Below are 21,721 nucleotides of genomic sequence, written 5' to 3' on the forward strand. Positions count from 1 at the left end.
AAATTTTAATTGGAATTTTTGCTTCATACACGGTTTTTTGGGTTTCAATACTTAGTTAGATCGAATAAATTTTTAATTAAAATTACTTTAATCACGCAACTGATAATGACAATCATCAACGGAGGTCTCTTGTCATTGAGTTTAACATGGAATCGGGCTGCACTCAGTGATAAGAGAGAAGTTCACCAATGTGGTATTACAATGCACTGAATAGTCTAAGTGAGCCTGCACTCAAAGAAAAGTTTACTTGGATCCAAAGATTTTGACCTTCCCTTTAGGATTTTGGTATTGATTCCGAGCCAAAGATGCAGCTTCTTTAAAATAAAGAAAATTTTTTAGCGACCTATCTGGCTTTAAATCAAGGACCAATAAAATTCAAATTAGGATACAGATCTAATTTATCAATTTTTCATTCTCTTTTCGCGGTTTATTAATTAAGGTACTCACGTACAAACAAATGTCAGTTTAAAAATGCAAATTATAACGGATACTTCAAAGTAAAAAACTGTTTTTTTAATTCCAAAAGAACTTTAAACCAAAGACACTAAATCCTCAAAATAATGCTTAGCATATATTTGAAGCGTTTTTATCTCAAATCTAAAGTTTCAATATTTCAGTTAATTTAAGGACAATTTCTTTCAATCAAAAATTTATTTCTTTACTTCAAGGAAAATTAGCCTTAGTTTAAAGACATGCGACTTTAACGGAGGGACGCAAATTTACAAAATTTGTGTCCTAAATTTAATGAAAAAAAATTTGTAGCAGAGATTATAAAATTTATTTTAATTAAAATTTCATTATTTTAAAGGAATTTGTCCCTAATATTTTGAAAATTTCGTATCCTTTAGGTTGCGTAATTTTTAATATCACTTAAATATTTTGTTCAGTGTGATACATCAGGCTGCCACCTAACCTAACCTAACGCCAATTAAAAATTAAATATTTTGTTAAAAAAATAAACGGAATCTTTTAATTTATTTTTTTTTTTCAAACTCAATTAAATTTATAGAAAAAAAATATTTTTGATATTTTTCTGTGAAGAAACGCAAGTAAAATTAAATAAATAAAAGTTAATTCAAATTACACAAATAAAACTAAAATAAAAAAGTAATAAAAAAATAATTTAAGTAAATTAATTTTAATTTACTATAACTATGTTTCATTTCGGTAATTTAATTTAATTTTATTTATACATTAAATAAAAAAATAAAGTATAATATTCGAGCTTTTTAATTTGATCAACTAAGTCATTGGAATACAGGTGAAATTGTATTTCAAAGCCTTCAGTTCTTATTACATATTTGGATTTTATATGCTAACTTTTAATAGAGAAAGCTTACAAACAAAGAAGGAATATGATCACCCCAAACAAGTTTCAAGAGAAAAATGTTATTTTTGGACGACGACCATGTAACAAGTTTTGACGCAACCATGTTATTTTATCGAACATTATGTATCTGATTTCTGAAACCCTGTATATGTTTGCCTAGAAAGCAACATTTTTCCGACAAAAGTGTTCCATGCTCACCGTTCAAAAATAACATTTTGTTCTCGAAACATGTTTGGGGTGATCATATTCCATGTCTGGGTGTAGGAGAATTTCCCTTTTCTTCCCAAAGAAATATTCATTTTATTTAACCCATTTCATTTTAATTGAACATTGTTTAATTTAATGTTAAATTATGTGATTTTTTCAAATGAAATTTAATTAAAATTTTAATTTATTTAAATTTGTTTAAACTAACATAAATTATTTTTTTAAATAATTATAATTCGATCTAGTCTATTCCAACATAAATTTATTTTATTTGAGTTTAATATCAATAAATTTAATTTATATGTAATAAACATTTATTTATAAATATTGATCTTTTTTGTTTATAATTAAAATTTCAACTACTTTAGGCCGATAGCCTCTAGTTGCTAGTGCCCGTATAAATAAGTTTATTGTAATTTGTAATTATAATAAATTAAATAATAAATAAATAAATCAACTAATTTAATTTTGGTTAATTTAATTTAAATAAAATATTTTTTATTCAAATATAATTTAATCTAACTTAGTTTAAATTTTGGTTAAATCTATTTTACTTAAACTAATTAACCCTTGGATAGGCGATAAGCTTTTGATCACTAAATTGACCTCTTGGTCTGGCCAGACCACATGACTATAATAGACAGATTTTTGGTAGATAAACATACTGTATACCTAATCATGGGGGCCCATTAGCTTGCAATTTTCGAGTCAAAATTGAATTCGTCCGATTCAGCATACTTCCCTTATAGATATCAACACCATCAATTTTTTAATTTTTGCCTTTAAAAAAATTATAAGCTCTCAAAGTGAAATTTGGTCTGGCCAGACCAAGTAGTCTTTCCTAGGGTTAATTATAATTTTATCTAATTTAATTTAAGTTTTGTTTACTTTATATATTTTATTTGTTAATCAAATTTATTTAAGCTTAATTACAATTTTAGTTCATTTAATTGTATTGCATCTACACGCAAAAAAATATTTTTTGTCTTCAATTACGAAATTAATTGATCCAATTAATTTTTAATTGAAATGTCTTCAATCCCAGAAATGATTGTATAAATTAAAAAATTAATTGAAAGTTAATTAAATAATTAATTGATCCAATTAAAAAATTAATTGCTACTATTATTTTTTGTGATTTTTTTTTTTCAATTAAAAAAATTTTTGAATGAATTAAATTTTTAATTGAATATTTTTTAAAACTCAATTAAGACTTTAATTGGAAAAATTTTCGTGAAATTTTTTTCTGTGTAATTTAACTTTAATTTCTTTCCATTTAATTATAATTTGATGAAACCTATTTGAATTTAAATGTATTTTATTTTAATTTGATATTTCTATATATAATATTTTTAATTAATGTAAATAAAATTTCAACTAATTCAATTTCATTTAATTTAATTACATAAATTATTTTTTTATTTAATTATAATTTTATATAGTTTAGTTTCATTTTTTTAGTTTATTGATATTTTTACTCCTCCTCCATTGTGTTTACTTTCTTTCATTCAGCTCCCTAGAGCCAAATATGTCCAGTCATGGTTAATGACTAAACCAAACTAACTGCAATGTGAGCCAAACATTTAAGCTATTCGATGCTATACCAGCATGGAGCATGAGGTTTTTATTCGATCACTCTCATGAAATTTAATTTTCTATGGATTTACTTTTTATTCTATTGACTAAAAAGGCAATGAAAAAAGGGGAACGGAAACGTAAACATTTCATTCGACACCCATGCCTTGAATGTTGGTCCCCTACCCTCCTTCTAAACCAGATGAGAGCGGGTGGATTTAAATAAAGAAAGGTTGTTTAAAATTGCCAGAGTATCAAAGTCAACCCTACTTTAGTATATTATACTGAAAATCAAACTAAATTCAAGTACTACCCTACATCTTGGCCATGTTTAATTCAATACATTGTAAACATAAGGCCAATTTCGTTCGAGTTTTTCTTTTTATGGCTGCTGGCTATTAGTTGAGACTCTTCCATCTCCGTTTGGTAGACATTCAATTGACAATTATTGTCGTTAAACGTTGAGTGATTTTACATCACCGCTGCCAATCGATTGTCCGATGGGATCTTATCTGTTGAACATAATGGTGTTCATTGGACTTTTTCACCTACACAGGAGGGGGCATCACTAGTGACAGAACTAAGGAGCACCAATAAGAGAGTTGCGGTATGTTTGTTTTTTTTTTTTCTTTTTTTGACTTAGTATAATCGTGTTGTTTGAATAATTGATTGTAAATGATTCACAAAGTTTTGAGGGCAATCGACCAAGGAAAAGGATCTTTATGTAATGACAAGAAATTTTCTCATAGTTAAGAAATGGAAGTAATTTTGGACAGAAGAAATACACCCTCAAAAAAATCGCTTCTCTAACATATGTTCCAAACATATTTTGCAGGAAGCACATATATTATTGAATACTGCCGAAACATTAATATGTTTGTTTTATGTGAGCATATTATATGTTTGGAAGCATTTTGAGTCCAAAAATAGTATATGCTTGGAAGAATTCCCCAAAGAAGATTGTGTTCATTCCCTCACATATTTTTAACTTCCACGAAATTTTTGAGTTCTTCGCATCTTTTTCTGTAATACAAATATGCTGTTTTTTTTCAAATGTCTATTTTCTTGGTTCCGAATGTCTATTCTCATTATTCCAAATACTCAATCTACTATTCAAATTAAATAATATTTAGACTTAAGCATACCAAATTTTTGGCCATATTATAAAACAGTTTTCCGAAACAACATACAAGCGGTTTCACAGAAATTGCTCTCATTTCATTCTCTCGCTGTGTTATGTTGATATCTTTTTATTCAACCCTCCCGGTTTCCATCTCTATTTCTTTCTCTATACTAACTCTCTCTCTCTGTCGCTCTCTGAATAAAGTATCACAACATATACATGTTTACTCGAAATTTGTAAATTTATATATGTTTACATTCACGCATATTATTTTTATGAAACATTCATGCCCCAAACATAATATATTCTAACATATTAACATATGTGTCCCAAACATTTTGTGTTAGTTTAGGAACATTACATGTTTGCACTTAAATATATTGTGTTTAAAAATTGTGCCCGAAACACATTTTGTTTATATCGGAACATATGAAAAACATATTTTTCTAACAGTGTATAAGGTGGAAAAAATAGAAGGTATTTTATTTAGAAGTAACGGCCATTTATTTTATTTCATTTTATTTTATTTTATTTTATTTTATTTTATTTTACTTTACTTTATTTTATTTAATTTAATTTTACGTATTATACTTTTAATTTATTTTAGCTTTAAATTTATTTTAAATTAAATTTACTTTTAGGTAATGGAAGATATGTAAAGGTTTTTAAAATTTCTAGAGTAAAAGGAATTTATTTTAGAAGTAACGGTAATTATTTAATTTATTTATTATTTAATTATTTATTTTATTTTTTTTTCGGCTTGAAATCCCATTAATAAAAATCCGTTTTTACGATTTTTGATTATTTGGCAATTAACTTTTGTAAAAAACAATCGTTAACACTCTCTTTCTTTCTACATTTCGTTTTGTTTATTTGTTAAAACAAAAATTAATGTCCCCGTCGAAGACTAACGATGATAGTCGAAATATTGGGTAATAAATTTAACAATTTATCAAAAATCGTAAAAACGAATTTTTAACCTCAAGCCAAAATAAAATAAAATAAAATAAAATAAAATAAAATAAAATAAAATAAAATAAAATAAAATAAAATAAAATAAAATAAATTAAAATAAAATAAAATAAATTAAAATAAAATAAAATAAATTAAAATAAAATAAATTAAAATAAATTAAAATAAAATAAAATAAAATAAAATAAATTAAAATAAAATAAATTAAAATAAAATAAAATAAAATAAAATAAAATAAATTAAAATAAAATAAAATAAAATAAATTAAAATAAAATAAATTAAATTAAAATAAATTAAAATAAATTAAAATAAATTAAAATAAAATAAAATAAAATAAAATAAATTAAAATAAAATAAATAACAATAATAACAGGTCAACTAAACTAAAGGCAATTAAATTTATATTTTTTTAAATTTAATTTTTAAACTTACATGTGGTTTTGATCGATGTTTCTTACTTTATTTTTAATTTAATTTAATATTTTTTATTTAAATGAAATCAAATTTAACATTTTATTTTTAATTAAGTTTAATATTTTTTTATATCAGTTAAATTAAATTTTAAATTTAATTTTAAAGTGTAGCTTTAGATTAAGAGGTGATGGAAGAGATGTAAGAGTTTTTAAAATTTTCACAGTAAAAGAGATTTAATTTAGAAGTAACATTCAATTTTTATTTTTATTTTTTATTATTTAATATTTTTTTTAGAATTTTAATTATATCGAATTGTCATATTTAAATTTAAATTATTATTGTTTTAATTTTATCTTTAATTTTGATTTTTATTTTATATTAATTTTAAATTGAAATTTGATTGGGGTTTATTTAATTTTAAAGTGTAGCTTTAGACTAAGAGATGATGGAAGATATGTAAGAATTTTTAAAATTTTCACAGTTAAAGAGATTTAATTTAGAAGTAATATTCAATTTTTATTTTTATTTTTTATTATTTAATATTTAATATTTTTTTTTATAATTTTAATTTAAAAATTAGAGTTATTGTTTTTTAATTAAATTTAATATTTATTTAAGCAATTAAAATTTTTAATTTATGGCGATTTCGATTGGGAAAAAAGGTGCAACATTCTCGAAATTGATTGCCACATATGAAGGACGCTGTCATAAATTTTGGCTCCTGTACCCCTCAAAATGTTATGAATTAATAATAACTTTGGAATGACACTATCATTTGGGCGAAAACACAATGAGGGAAAAAGTAGTGTAACACCAAGGCAACATTTTTTTTGCGTGACGAAAATGCCCTTAGTTTTAATTCATGTTGTCACCAATATTTAAATTTAATTTGTAAATCGATTTTTAATTTTTATTTTTATTATTTAATTTATATTGTTGACCTTAACTATATCTTTGGTTTTAGTCTAACTCGAAGTCATAAATGAAAAAAAAAACTCCAGATGTTTTTTATTTGAGTTTTATTTTATTAAAGCCAATATTTCGATTCGATAAAATGGCAAACTTCATCAGGGCCAGGTAATTGAATAAAACAAGATTGAATTGCTGTTTACTGTTTTATGGCACCTTATTGACAATCAGTAAGTTGTCATGAAACAGTAAACTGCAATTCACACTTGTTTTATTTTTTGTTTTAATTATAATTATAATTTTCAGTTTTATTTTAGTGGCACTTTTAATTTTATTGATTTTAAATTAAATTTTTATTTCAATTTAATGTAAGCCTTCAAACAGAATTTTTTTCATTACTAATGGCGACATGTTTTAGCTCCAATAGTTTCGTCACTTTATCAGACTTTAAACCAAGTCAAACAATATTCTCTACTTTCTTAAAAAAATATTTATTACAATCATTTGCGCTTATCACATTTTCCTTTAGTTCAATAATATTTCAACAGAATATTATTTTTATCGAATTTCTCTCTTGATTTGTCCATCCATGGTACATTAAAAGTAATCAATTATTTATACACCACGAAACTATGTCCTCTAATGTCCACCATTTCGTCCACAAAGATATGTGTTTTTTTTTCAACAGCCAAAGAATACCAAATTTTGCTCCCACTACTACAAGCTGGGGTAGACAATCGTTTACATGAATACTTTGCATACTTTTTCAAAGTTATGTCTGTTAAAAAATTGGTGAAATTATTTTCATTATTCTTAGTTGTGGCTGATAGTCAAGTGAAAAGAAGAAACCTTAGACAAAATTGGGATATCCGGCAAATGCTAGAGTTTTCCTTTTAGCCTAGGTATTATGTGGCCATCCAAAAACAGTTCGTTTCTTAAGTCAACATTTAAGTAACGGCATTGCAAGAAATAGTAAGGAAAAATCACAACGTCGAGGATCACTTGTAAATAAGCGACATAAACGAGTGTTGTATTAATGTTCATAATGTGCAATCTTGACGTCAATAAACGTCGTCGCTTTATGTTAAGGACAAGCTGAAATCGTTAGTTTGACTAAGACGGGAATCATCTTGAGAAGGAAAGGAAACAGAGGTGGAGTTTGTGAGTTAGTGAATGAGAGAGAATAAAAAAGATCGGGCGCCATAGGTAATGTCTCTTCTGAAACATTGCAATCTCATGAAATTCGCATGAGAGATAAGATAACTTTATAAACATTTCTCATACAGAACAAAAAAGAACGGGCGCCAAAGTCGATATAGTTTGCAAATATATAAAGAAAATAGGCCGCCAAAGGCGCAAAAGCTCATATTCCATTGAAGTTTAAAAATTGTTGGAGCCAGGGATACCCTTGTATTACTTTTAAATATTCTGGAAACCCCGTGGTGCAATGGTTAGCATGCCCGCCTTGCATACACAAGGTCGTGGGTTCGATTGCTGCTTCGACCGAACACCAAAAAGTTTTTCAGCGGTGGATATCCCACCTCAGTAATGCTGGTGACATTTTTGAGGGTTTCAAAGCTTCTCTAAGTAGTTTCACTGCAATGTGGAACGCCGTTCGGACTCGGCTATAAAAAGGAGGACCCTTGTCATTGAGCTTAACATGGAATCGGGCAGCACTCAGTGATAAGAGAGAAGTTCATCAATGTGGTATCACAATGGACTGAATAGTCGAAGTGAGCCTGAAACATTGGACTGCCACCTAACCTAACCTAACTGTCATACAACGATTCTGTCAGAAAATTCTCTATAGAAACACAATTTTGAAAAAAATTAGTATAGAAATAAAATTTTGATAAAACTTTAATATAAATAAAATTTTGATAAAATCTTTTTTAAAGAAATAAAATTATGACAAAATTTGATATAGAAATAAAATTTTGACAAAAGTTGGAATAGAAATAAAATTTTGACAAATTTTTTATAGAAAAAAAATGTTGACAAAATTTTCTAGAGAAATAAAATTTTGACAAAATTTTCTATAGAAATGAAATGTTGACAAATTTTTCTATAGAAACAAAATGTGGTATAGAAATAAAATTTTAACAACATTTTCTATAGAAATAAAATTTTGACAAAATTTGGTATAGAAGTATAATTTTGACAAAATGTTCTATAGAAATAAGATTTTGACTACATTTTCTATAGAAATAAAATTTTGACAAAATGTTCTATAGAAATAAAATTTTGACAACAATTTCTATAGAAATAAAATTTTGACAAAATTTTCTATAGAAATAAAATTTTGACAAAATTTTCTATAGAAATAAAATTTTGACAAAATTTTCTATAAAAATAAAATTTTGACAAAATTTGGTATAGAAGTATAATTTTGACAAAATGTTCTATAGAAATAAAAATTTGACAAAATTTTCTATAGAAATTAAATTTCGACAAAATTTTCTATAGAAATAAAATTTTAACAAAATTTTCTACAGAAATAAAATTTTGATAAAATTTGGTATAGAAGTAAAATTTTGACAAAATTTTCTATAGAAGTAAATTTTTGACAAAATTTTCTATAGAAATAAAATTTTGACAAAATTTTCTTTAGAAATAAAATTTTGACAAAATTTTCTATAGAAATAAAATTTTGACAATATTTTCTGTAGAAATAAAATGTTGACAAAATTTTCTATAGAAATAAAATTTTGACAAAATTTTCTATAGAAATAAAATTTTGACAAAATTTTCTATAGAAATAAAATTTTGACAAAATTTTCTATAGAAATAATACTTTGACAAAATTTTCTATAGAAATAAAATTTTGACAAAATTTTCTACAGAAATAAAATTTTGACAATATTTTCTATAGAAATGAAATGTTGACAATATTTTCTATAGAAATGAAATGTTGACAAAATTTTCTATAGAAACAAAATGTGGTATAGAAATAAAATTTTAACAAAATTTTCTATAGAAATAAAAATTTGACAAAATTTGGTATAGAAGTAAAATTTTGACAAAATGTTCTATAGAAATAAAATTTTGACAACATTTTCTATAGAAATAAAATTTTGACAAAATTTTCTATAGCAATAACATATTGACAAAATTCTCTATACAAATAAAATTTTGGCAAGATTTTCTATAGAAATAAAATTTTGACAAATTTTTTATAGAAATAAAATTTTGACAAAATATTCTATAGAAGTAAAATTTTAACAAAATTTTCTATAGAAATAAAATTTTGACAAAATTTTCTATAGAAATAAAATTTTGACAACATTTTCTATAGAAATAAAATTTTGACAAAATTTTCTAGAGAAACAAAATTTTGACAAAATTTTCTGTAGAAATAAAATTTTTACAAAATTTTCTATAGAAATAAAATTTTGACAAAATTTTCTATAGAAATAAAATTTTGACAAAATTTTCAATAGAAATAAAATTTTGACAATATTTCTATAGAAATAAAATTTTGAGAAAATTTTCTATAGAAATAAAATTTTGACAAAATTTTGTAGAGAAATAAAATTTTGACAAAATCTTCTATAGAAACAAAATGTGGTATAGAAATAAAATTTTAACAAAATTTTCTATAGAAATAAAATTTTGACAAAATTTGGTATAGAAGTAAAATTTTGACAAAATTTTCTATAGAAATAAAATTTTGAAAAAGTTTGTGGAAATAAAAAGGTTGTTGGATTTATTTAAATCTAATTTGAGAAAACGCAACTTCCTAATTTCATAGAAAAAAACTTTTAAAGTTAATTTAATGCATAATATTTTTTTTTTAAATAACTGAGAACGCCTAAAAATAGGCAAAGAAAATTTTCTTGATTAGGTTTCTTCCATGAACTATTAATTTCAAACATTGATTTTCAATGAAAAAAAGATAAAATGATGGTTGGGTTTATTTAGATTTAATTTTTTAAAAAGCAACTTCATAATTTCCTATAAAATGTGTCACTTTTTTCTAAAGAAGTGTGCCACCTTTTATTGCAAGTGGAACTTTTTATGCCACTTTCTAGAAATTCTTAACGGTAATGCTGCCCAAGACTTGATGATTCTATATAAATATTCCCAGTGCTACGCTCCTGGCAACCTAAGACCATCTCATATCAATTCTCTTAAGAACCCAATCCTGTATACTCAATAGTACTTCTACAAACTACATAAACTGGGCAGTGGCATAAGTTATCGTATAAACAAGACTCTAACACATATTCCATAAGTAGACTCCCACCTAAACCTCCCCCCATAGAAGGAAATACCATCTTCCCATTCTGAAAGGTAAATGATGGAGACGAAATCTAAAGTTTATAAAATGCAAACGACAACACCAGAGAACATCAACATAACATTCAGCAAGCAACATCAACAACATTGCCAACAATCACAACAGCAACAACCTCTTATTACATTAAACAGTTGTTTCTAGTTGGTATATTCAAAAGATAGCAGCAATAGCAGCATCATCAGTACCAGCAATAGTATTCAGTATGAGAGTATGTTGATGATGGTAACTTGATGATGATGATGATCTTCATGGTGATGATGATGATCATGATGTTGCCGCCCGATTACTATACCAGAGGATACAAAGCGAGATGTGTCCTCTGCTGTAAAAATGAAAAAAAAATAAAAATCACTGTCTAAACGATTTAACATCCAACTTGAGGAGTAGTTTTATCATTATTGCTATTGTTGTTGTTGTTATTATTGTACAAAAAAAAATTTGTTGCAATTGTTGTCGTTTGATTTCTGCGTTTTTTCTTCTAAGCCGTTTTAGTGAAGGAGACTTTTCTGTCAATGCTTGTTGAAATTTTCTTGTAATTTTTTTTGGGTAGATGTTTTTTTTTTTGTGGTATGACTACATGGTAGTAATTTGAACAACAAATGTGTCACATCAAACATGACCCCCTTTTCAAGTGAAGTTTTAGATGTTCAAGATGAGTATCGTCATGGAGCGACAAAACAAAACAAAAAACACAAGGTAGAGATTTAGGATAAACAAATTGTTCAGTGGTAGGTAATATGGCAACATTGTTTGAGGTGAACTTTTTTTTCGAGGTGGGGAAGTCATGGGGAAAACTTTTTGAAGTCTTGAATGGTTTCCTACCACGGCTGCCACAGTTGGTAGAATTCTACCAAAAATGGCAGATTTTTGACATAATTTTCTATGGAATTAAATTTTTTTTATATAAATAAAATTTTGACAAAATAGAAATAAAATTTTGCAAAAATTTTCTATAGAAATGAAATTTTGACAACATTTTCTATAGAAATAAAGTATTTTGGCAAAATTGTCTATAGAAATAAAATTTTGACAAAATTTTCTTAGAGATAAAATTTTGACAAAATTTTTTATAGAAATAAAATTTTGACAAAATTTTCTATTGAAATAAAATTTTGCAAAAATTTTCTATAGAAATAAAATTTTGACAAAATTTTCTATAAAAATAAAATTTTGACAAAATTTTCTAAAGAAATAAAATTTTGACAAATTTTTTTAAAGTAATAAAATTTTGACAAAATATTCTATAGAAATAAAATTTTGATAAAATATTTTTAGAAATAAAATGTTGACAAAATTTTTATAGAAATAAAATTTTGACAAAATTTTCTATAGAAAAAACATTTTGACAAAATTTTCTATACAAATAAAATTTTGACAAAATTTTCTATAGAAATAAAATTTTGACAAAATTTTTTTAAAGTAATAAAATTTTGACAAAATTTTCTATAGAAATAAAATTTTTACAAAATATTCTATAGAAATAAAATTTTGACAAAATTTTCTATAGAAATAAAATTTTGACAAAATTTTCTATAGAAATAAAATTTTGACAAAATTTTCTGTAGAAATAAAATTTTGACAAAATTTTCTATAGGAGTATAATTTTTACAAAACGATCTATAGAAGTAAAATTTTTAATTTTAAAATTTTAGGATTTTCTCCAAATTTTGGTAGATTATTTGTGCTTCATCTTAAAAACAAGGACAATTATATTGCTTTAAATCAAGGCTGTATAAAATAAAAATTTAATTTAATTTGTAATTACATTTTTTATTTGGCCCTAGAGATTGATTTAACCATTTTTAGGATTAAACAAATATAAATTTAAAAAAAAATATTTATATTAAATATTTTCATGACTAATGCCTATAAATTCAATTCGAATTTAATTGGATCCAATAATTTGTTTAGTGGAGAAAAAATCGTTTTTTTATATGTGTCATATACAGATTTTTTTTTTCTGATTCAATCACAAAATTAAGTAATTCAAATAATTTTGTAAATGAAATTTCTTCAATCATGAAAATGATAGTATCAATCAGAGAATTAAATGAAAATTAAATAATGTTTTTGTTTAAACAATGAATTGATTTTGTAGACACTTTTAATATATTTGTTAATTAAAAATGTGATTTATGTTTGTCACAAAGCGCAATCAATTGTTTGAGTGAGGTTCTCAATAATTTAGTTTTACTGTTTAACTTCATGTGAAATAATTTTATTGTAATTTGCATACGATTTAACGGCTTGTTTAAGATTTTCCTTTGGATTTGAGCCAAAATTTAATGAATCTGGTATGCATACAGAAATTAATTAAAAATAATACCACCAAAATATTTCTAATCAAAAGATGATTGAATCTGAAACCTTTTTCTTCTTCCCAAACACCAAATAATAACCCATACCGTTTTCATATCTATAATATAATATAAATATAATATAAATATATATAAATAATAAATGCCATGGATTATGTTTTCAAAAATTTTCATAAAAATGAATTTAAAAAATTTGTTTTATTTGTTTTTTTTTTTTTTTTTGTTTCAAAAATTTCTATTTAAAATTCAATAAAACATTTTAAAAATATAACAACATTATATACAAAAAAATTTATAACAACAAACCAGAATTAATAACAATAAAATATAATAATAGAAAAATATACAAAATCATACAACCCAAATTAGTGAGAATTAATAAACAACCCATATACTTTTCATTGTGAAACGAAAGTACCATTTCCTGTTACTTCCTTTCTCTTCTTCTTTAGATTAATCCACATCCTTAAGACATAGTAGCGATGATTGATGAATGTTAGTTGATCGATGTTGATTTTTTCTCATTACCAAATAATAATCCTTTCGACCAAAGCTTCGTTATATAGCCATATGTTGTCAGTGTGAGTGTGTGTGTGTGGGTGCGGATGTGCGTTGTGAATTATGCGTGCGATGAATAATGCTGTTAGATAAAATGCAGTTTGTATATGTATGCATGTATGTGTGTGAGATGAGTTTAAGGATGAATATTTGCAGATGTGTTTAGAGGCTTGCGTTGCAGAAAAGTTAGATGTTTTGTGTATATGTGAAAAAATATATAAATGTGGGTTTAGTAAAAGCTTGGCGAAAATGAAAAGGAAAAGAAAGAAAAAATGTTAATAAATTAGAACAAAATTTGATGGTTTTTTGTTTTAAATAATAAATGAAATTGAGTTTTATGTCAGAGTCTTTGAAGTTATCATAAATATTCATAAAACAAATTTATCTGCAAAGAATAATCAATATTTTTTATATAAATTTATCCTTATGATATTTGGATTATAACTAAAATTTTTCCAATAAAATTTTTAATGGGATTTCAAAAAAAAAAAAAAAAATATTCAATAAAGTTTTTAATTGACTTAGCTGATGTTTTAACTAAAACTAAGATTAAATATATCAACCAATTTTTAAATTAAGTCAATTAATTTTTTAATTGACTTTGGTGAATGGATACTATCATTTCTGTGGGTGAAAAAAATTAAAAATTAAAATCAATCAATTTCGTGATTTAAAACAAAAAAATATATTTTTTCTGTGTATCCTTCTTTAATAACCCAGCAAAAAAAATTGGAATTTCTTCCAAAGGCACAACTTTAAAAGCACTTCCAGAAGATGCACTCCCAATCATGTTCTTTATTTTAACTACTCAGGAAGTTCTTTTAATTCTATTTTTATAACTTGGTTTTTTCATACTTTTAATGGATAATTTTAACTTTTTTTGTTTCAAATAGGTTAAAAACAGAATAAGAATTCATAAAATGGTATGATTTTAAATTTTGTCGAAAAAATGCTAAATCCAATCTCAAAAAAATTTTGCATTTTTGAAAATATTTGAGGTCAAACGTTTCCGACAAGCGTTAGAATCCAGTAAAAATTATAAAAAATTATAAAAATTATTTATTTCACAAAATATCACAAAATTTTTCAGTTTACATCCAATACATTGAATTCGGATCACACCTAAAGAAGTGATACAAATTCCGTGCAACGGCTGTTGAAATGAAGGACCTCCGTCCTATGGCAAGCCCATGTTAAATTCATCGCTTCTGCGTCAATTTTGCACCACTTCCGGATCCAAAAAGAACATTTTCATTACTTTTTTGGCGACTCTTTTTTTGCTGGGAAGAAATTCAAATGGAGTGAAGCCCGAGAGTATCTCAATTTTTTTCGTTATAAGAATATACATAGCGATTTTCGATTTCGAATATCGGACCATGTGTGATTCAATACTATTCTCTGGAGATGAACTCGTTTTATGGATATTTAATCAAATGTGTGTAAAACATTGCATTTAACAATATTGTATATTAATCTGTAATATTTATAATTATTATATATATATATTTTTTTTCAATAAAAATTTAAATAAAATTTAGTTCGAGGTTTGTATTATTAGTGTGATGAAGTCTTGATAAGGAAAAGACAAGCTAATTTTTATTTACAATTTTAATTGAAAACTTCTGAATAAAAAACTGTTATATTGTTTATAATATTATTTACATTAAAACTCAATATCATTTTTAGGAAAAACCGCACTTATTCAAGTAATTTTGGTTACTAAAAAAAAAACAAATAAAACTAAGGATGTAACAAAACTAATCGAATAAGCACAGTTCCAATCAGTTATATAAATTAAAATGTATTAGTTCAATAAATAAAATAAAATAATATTATTTATAAATTTTGGGTAGACCAAATAAATAATTAGAAAACGAAAAACTCCAAACAAATTAGACAAAATAATAGCAAAATTCTAAACAAATAAGAAAAAAAACTAAAGGCAAAATAATATTAAATTAGGTTAGTATTAATTAGTGTCGATAGATGTAGACTACGATGGTAGTTTGGTTTTATTTTCCCATATTCTTTTGAATATACCCAATATTAAACATTTTTTATATTCTTCACAAATATTTTGTGAAAACATAAACCTTGAAGCTGATATCGCATTGGTAACAGATCAATCAACCAACACTTTAACTTTGTTAGAAATTTTAATATTGTAATTGTGGGAAAAGTAATGTTAACAATTTTTAACTGCAAGTCTTTAATTTAAATGTCAGAATTTTTTCAACAATATTAAGTAATTATTATTTTTTAATATTTTTTCCTATTGAATTCATTAAAAAAAATTATTAACTAGATACAAAGTTTAAGTTCATTTATTTTATAAATAACGTTCACAAAAATTTTCCAATGATGGAATTCATACAATATAAGCCGTTCGTACTGTAGTTTTATTGGGATGCATTTTTGGGAATTTTATATAAACTATTGGCAACGCTGGTTTGTATCAATAGAAAGCCTTCATACTGTACTTTTATTGAGATGAATTTTTGGGAATTTTATATAAAAAAAATTCCCTAAAATTCAACGCTGGTTTGTATCAATTAAAATCATTAGGATTCAAAGCAGCGTTGCCAGAGTTTTATATGAAATCCACCAAAAGTGGAAACAAGTACTGTATAAACGCAGCAGTATGAAAAATTGCATTTATTAAAACAAACAAAAATATTTTGTAAAAATTCATCTAATTTATAAAAATTTATACATTTATGTACACTTTCGTATTTTATTTATTTATTTTTTTTTTGTACGGTGAATTTCAGCTAGTTTTATGTAACAACCGATGTTTTTTTGTTCGAACATAACAGTATGAAAAATCGCATTTATTAAAACAAACAAAAATATTTTGTAAAAATTCTTCTAATTTAGGAGTAAGTTCATAAATGTATAAAAATTTTATACATTTATGTACACTTTCTTATTTTATTATTATTATTTTTTTTTTGTACGGCGAATTTCAGCTAGTTTTATGTAACAACCGATGTTTTTTTGTTCGTTTAAATTACAATATAGGCCAGTTTTCATTATTTCACATAAAATTTTCATTGATATAATGAAATTTGAACTCAAAGAAAACTGCTTTTATGTGGATACTAAATACGAAATTTAAAAAAGGCAATTGGAAACTATTGTCACATTTAAAGAATTTAGTTAGCATAACCAGAAATGAAATATGATAAAATGATGGGGGAACTATGTTTGTTCTGTGGATTTTGGTAACTTATCCCTATCATTAATTTACTGTATAAAAGTTTTTTTTCGTGACCAAAGACAAGTTGTTAACTGGTTGTAAAAATTAAAAATAAATCTCCACAATTTAATGACATTTTAAAGAAAATTTATTGACAGAAAAGAAGGTTAAAAATTTACTTTATCTTTTTGTTTTTGTATAGGAGGAAAAATCTTTTTTTATATATTTTTGTTTTCTTTTTTAATGGTTTCTATAATTTCATTATATGAAGGAAAATTTTAAGAATATGTTTCACATATGAAACTATATTATAGAGCTTGAGGCATTTTGATATAAATTATTCACATTAGCCAATTAACAAACCCCTAAGAATGTACACAGAAAAAAATTTCACGAAAATTTTTCTAATTAAAATCTTAATTGAGTTTTGAAAAATATTCAATTAAAAATTTAATTGATTCAACAATTTTTGTAATTGAAATAAAAATCAATCACACAAATTAATTAAATTAATTTTTAATTGACTGTCAATTAATTTTTTAATTGATACTGTCTTTTCTGTGATTGAAGGCATTTCAATTAAAAAAATCAATTCATTTCGTGATTGAATCGGAAAAAAATTTTGTGTGTATTTACATAAATGGACAGTTTTCCATAGCTCTATAGCGTTAATTTCTATCATTTCGTAGTACAGTGTCGTTGGCATCATTGAATATAAGGCTTTAAAATCACAGTTGTTTGCATTTTACAAATCTTTCATTAGTGAAAAGGCTAATGTATTTTGAAAGAGTTTAACATTAAACCCATGGCCTTCTGAAAAGGTATATCGGACGGAGTATCGTTTGAGTTGACTCCAGTTCTAAAAACTTCAAATTAATCAAAAATCGTTAGAGTTGGCAACACTAAATTCATAGAGCCCTTATTCTCTTGGCTGAAAGATTTAATTTAATTTTGTAGTTAAATATATTTTGTTTTGAATATATGTGGAATTTATGTATTGAAAGGACATTTTCGAAATAGTTACAGAAATTTGCCAAAAGAGGCACAAATAACTAATGTTGGCACCACTGAACAATTTTATTTAATTGGGTTTGGTAAATTAAGTCCAATACTAAATTCGTGGTTCACTGTAAAAAATCAAACATTCCCAATGTTTCCTTATTTTATTATATTATTTTAAGCAAAGAAAAGAAATATCATGCTGATATAATTATCAAGGCTGAAATACATAAAAATATCGACACATTTAATTTTATAATTTATTGGGAGTCTGAGATTTAGTACAGATTTCAATAATTCCAGAAAAATTAAGTATCATTCATGAAATCCACCTTATATTGCCAAATACATATGAATTTAAAAATCGCTAAAAAGGCACATATCGTTTAAGTTGACACCACTGAACTTATACATCCATATGGGGTTGTTGGATTGGCTAAAATCTCATACAATGTTATTGATATTTAAATGAATTATTTTTATGACAACCCGAAGCCGTAAGTATTTTGGCAGCACAGGATTTTTTTTGAATATTTTTATAAGTGCGAATTTTTTTTTTTTTGTAATTTTTAATTTTGGTTTTGTAAAGACAATATTAATTTCAATAATTCCAAAAAAAATTAAGTATCATTCATGAAATCCACCCTATATTGCCAAATACATAGTAATTTTAAAATCGCTAAAAAATGCACATATCGTTAAAGTTGACACCACTGAACTTATACATCCATATGGGGTTGTGGGATTGGCTAAAATCTCATACAATGTTATTGATATGAATTAATTTTATGACAACCCGAAACCGTAAGTATTGGCAGCACAGGATTTATTTTGAATATTTTTATAAGTGCGAATTTAATTTTTTTTTGTAATTTTTAATTTTGGTTTTGTAAAAAGGCAATACTGATTTCAATAATTCCAGAAAAATTAAGTATCATTCATGAAATCCACCCTATATTGCCAAATACATAGTAATTTAAAAATCGCTAAAAAATGCACATATCGTTAAAGTTGACACCACTGAACTTATACATCCATATGGGGTTGTGGGATTGGCTAAAATCTCATACAATGTTATTGATATGAATTAATTTTATGACAACCCGAAGCCGTAAGTATTGGCAGCACAAGATTTATTTTGAATATTTTTATAAGTGCGAATTTAATTTTTTTACATATTAAACGAGCATTTTTTTATAATTTCAAAGCATTATTTTATCACAATGGACTGAATAGTCTGAGCCTGAAACTAATTAGGGCTGCCGCTTTAACCATTATTTTGTAATATTTTTATGATTGCCAATTTAATTTTTTCCCATACAAAAAAAAAATAATAATAATAATACCAAGCATTACTTTTGCAACTAAATCGGGCTGCCTTTTTAACCATTATTTTTGAATATTTTTATGATTGCAAATTTAATTCTTCCCCATACAAAAAAGAAAAAAAATAATAATACCAAGCATTACTTTTGAATATTTTTATGATTGTAAATTTAATTGATTCCCATATCAAAAATTTGTTTATTTTTTATACTTTAATATCAAAGCATTACTTTTCCCGATTCTTTTAAAAAATTCTTTAAAAAAATTTTTTTGTTAATAAACCCAAAATACCCATTTTATAAATTTATAAATAATAATGTTGTTTTTAAAAAGAGATAAGACCATTTATGTTTTTTTTTTTTCAAAATTTATATGCATTTATATTGTGTTATCTTTTGATTTGATTTTATGTTTCATTAAATAATTTAAGCTTAGATTAGTAAGAATAAATAAATTCTAAATAAATAGGCACTAAATAAGTTAATTAGAAATAAATAACTAAACCTAACTAAACTAATAAGTACATCTCTAAAGATCAGTCGTTTGTTTTTGGGCATTTTTATATTTTTGGCATTTACTTAAGACGAAAAACTTATGAGCTGGCTAAGACTAAGTTTCTTTGTTTAAAACACTAACATCTAGACAAAAGATAAAGGGGAGAGTGAGAGAGAGAGAGATAACTATCTCTAAGGAAAGAATTTTACATTATCTACAAGATTTCAAAAGAAATTTTTAGAAGGTAAAATTTAAATACATTTGTTTTTGTTTTTTCACACTGGTTACTAAGTTGAGAGCTTTGGTTGTTTTTCAATTTTGGCAAAAATTCTTATACGTATTGACTTGACCCTGCCTCCAGAGGCTGGTTCAGTACTACTAGACTAAATTTTTTCGATTTAACAATCTACAATTGCCATCTACTACCATAACTATATGGTGAATATCTATAACTAGGACTACCAAAAGAGGCTCCTGTAGAGGAATGAGCGGCTGCAGCAGCCGCAGCTGCCGCATGCGAAACTCCAAAGGGTGTGCTGTGGTGGAACATATCAAAAGCAGAACCAAAAGCCGAGCGTGGAGGGGTTTGATAGAACATAGCCGCTGTGGCCGCGGCAGCAGCAGCAGCTTGCTGTTTCTGCTGTGTTTGCTGCTGAGAATGTTGCTGCGAGGGTGACATATAAGCAGGATTTGAGGTTAGGGTATTTCCAGAGCCACTGGCTGAAGATGTGGCCACATTTTGATTGGTATGGCTTGAATTCACAGGTGAGTTACTTAGATTTAAGTTCTGCGAATTAAGGGAATTACCCAAACCACTGCTATTGTTGGCAGCATTATTGGCGGAATTGTATAAAGCCGTCAAGAGATCATCTTGTTGGCTTGTCATTTGTTTAGAGGAAGGAGCACATGTGCTGAAAGCACTAGTGGCCGAATGCACAATACCCGTGGAAGCCGTTGAAGAACTGGTACTCAAGGGTACTGGAAGTTTTTCCATTTCACTTTGTTGTTGTGTTGTACCATTGGGTACCAAATTCTCTTTGATTTGTGACAAACAGGCATTTTGGGTAACAGCCTCTACGCCGGCCACAGTCTTCATGAATGTGGCCAAATGTAAAGCGGCAGCACTCTGCTGTTGACTCTCGCACTCCAAACGATTCAATTCATCCAAATGTTCCTTAACCACCATCATAATCTCATCGGACAATTGTAAACTTTCAGTGGAACTATCAGAGGAATTGTGACTAGCATTGTTCGCCGATGCGGAACAGACTTTCTGTGACACTTTGCTAAGCAGTGCTGGTACATCCTTATAAAGGATATCCAACAACTTACCAGTGGTAAACAGCACTATCGCCTTCAGGCAGGAGTATTCAGCCGAATCGACATGTAGAGCCTTTAGCTTCTCCACTTGTTCCTGGAATATGCGTATGTGATCCATGAAGGCCACCACACGATCAGCAGCCATGGGTGAGGCATGAAGACCGGCAGCAGCTAGCAGGGGTGCCACATGCAAAGGCATTGAACACTGGCTGGCATTGAGGACAAAAAGTTCAGACCACACAAGACGTAACAGAGCCACTTGATCGGTTACTTGCAGCTCGGGAAAGAATGGAATATTTTTGGCCCATTCCACGGCAGAGAATAATAAGCGGGCAGCCAATTCACAAATGTTATCGATACCCATAATATTATTGGGTTGCATACACTGGCCATAGCGGGAGGTGGGATAAGGTTCAGCACGCAGGAGTAATGAGATATAGGAACTAAGGTATGAATGACCATTAAAGCCAGCAACACCCATATGATCGCCATTGGCCAATTGATATTGGCCATGCATGCCAGCCAGACCGGGTTGTGTGGGAGGGACGCGACCACGTTGAACAGCTGCAATGAGATGGAGAGAAAAGAAAAAGGAAATTAGTAAGGAAATTTTGAAAATTTTAAAAATAAAGAAAATTAAAAAAAAGAGTAGAAAATAACATATGGTAAAAGTAT

The 21,721-nt window shown here is 26.1% G+C and overlaps 2 protein-coding genes across 2 annotated transcripts in view; both read right to left on the bottom strand.

Moving 5' to 3' along the window:
• Window positions 1-21,721, bottom strand: part of LOC142220508 (steroid receptor seven-up, isoforms B/C-like) — a 63,300-nt gene that overhangs the window by 15,651 nt on the left and 25,928 nt on the right. The window contains exon 3 of the mRNA XM_075289690.1: window positions 21,059-21,610. Coding sequence (XP_075145805.1) covers window positions 21,059-21,610 — 552 coding nt within the window. The remainder of the gene's footprint in view (window positions 1-21,058; window positions 21,611-21,721) is intronic.
• LOC142220511 (steroid receptor seven-up-like) lies at window positions 19,822-21,052 on the bottom strand. The gene has a single exon (XM_075289692.1). It carries the CDS (start codon window positions 20,913-20,915, stop codon window positions 20,133-20,135), a length of 783 nt encoding a protein of 260 aa, XP_075145807.1. The 5' UTR covers window positions 20,916-21,052; the 3' UTR covers window positions 19,822-20,132.

The sequence above is a fragment of the Haematobia irritans genome, chromosome 1 (assembly GCF_050003625.1).
Source record: "Haematobia irritans isolate KBUSLIRL chromosome 1, ASM5000362v1, whole genome shotgun sequence".
NCBI lineage: Eukaryota > Metazoa > Arthropoda > Insecta > Diptera > Muscidae > Haematobia > Haematobia irritans.

What these genes read in the sequence shown, in the direction of transcription:
- LOC142220511 (XM_075289692.1), bottom strand. Translation starts at nt 20,915, where the DNA reads ATGATGGTGGTTAAGGAACATTTGGATGAATTGAATCGTTTGGAGTGC.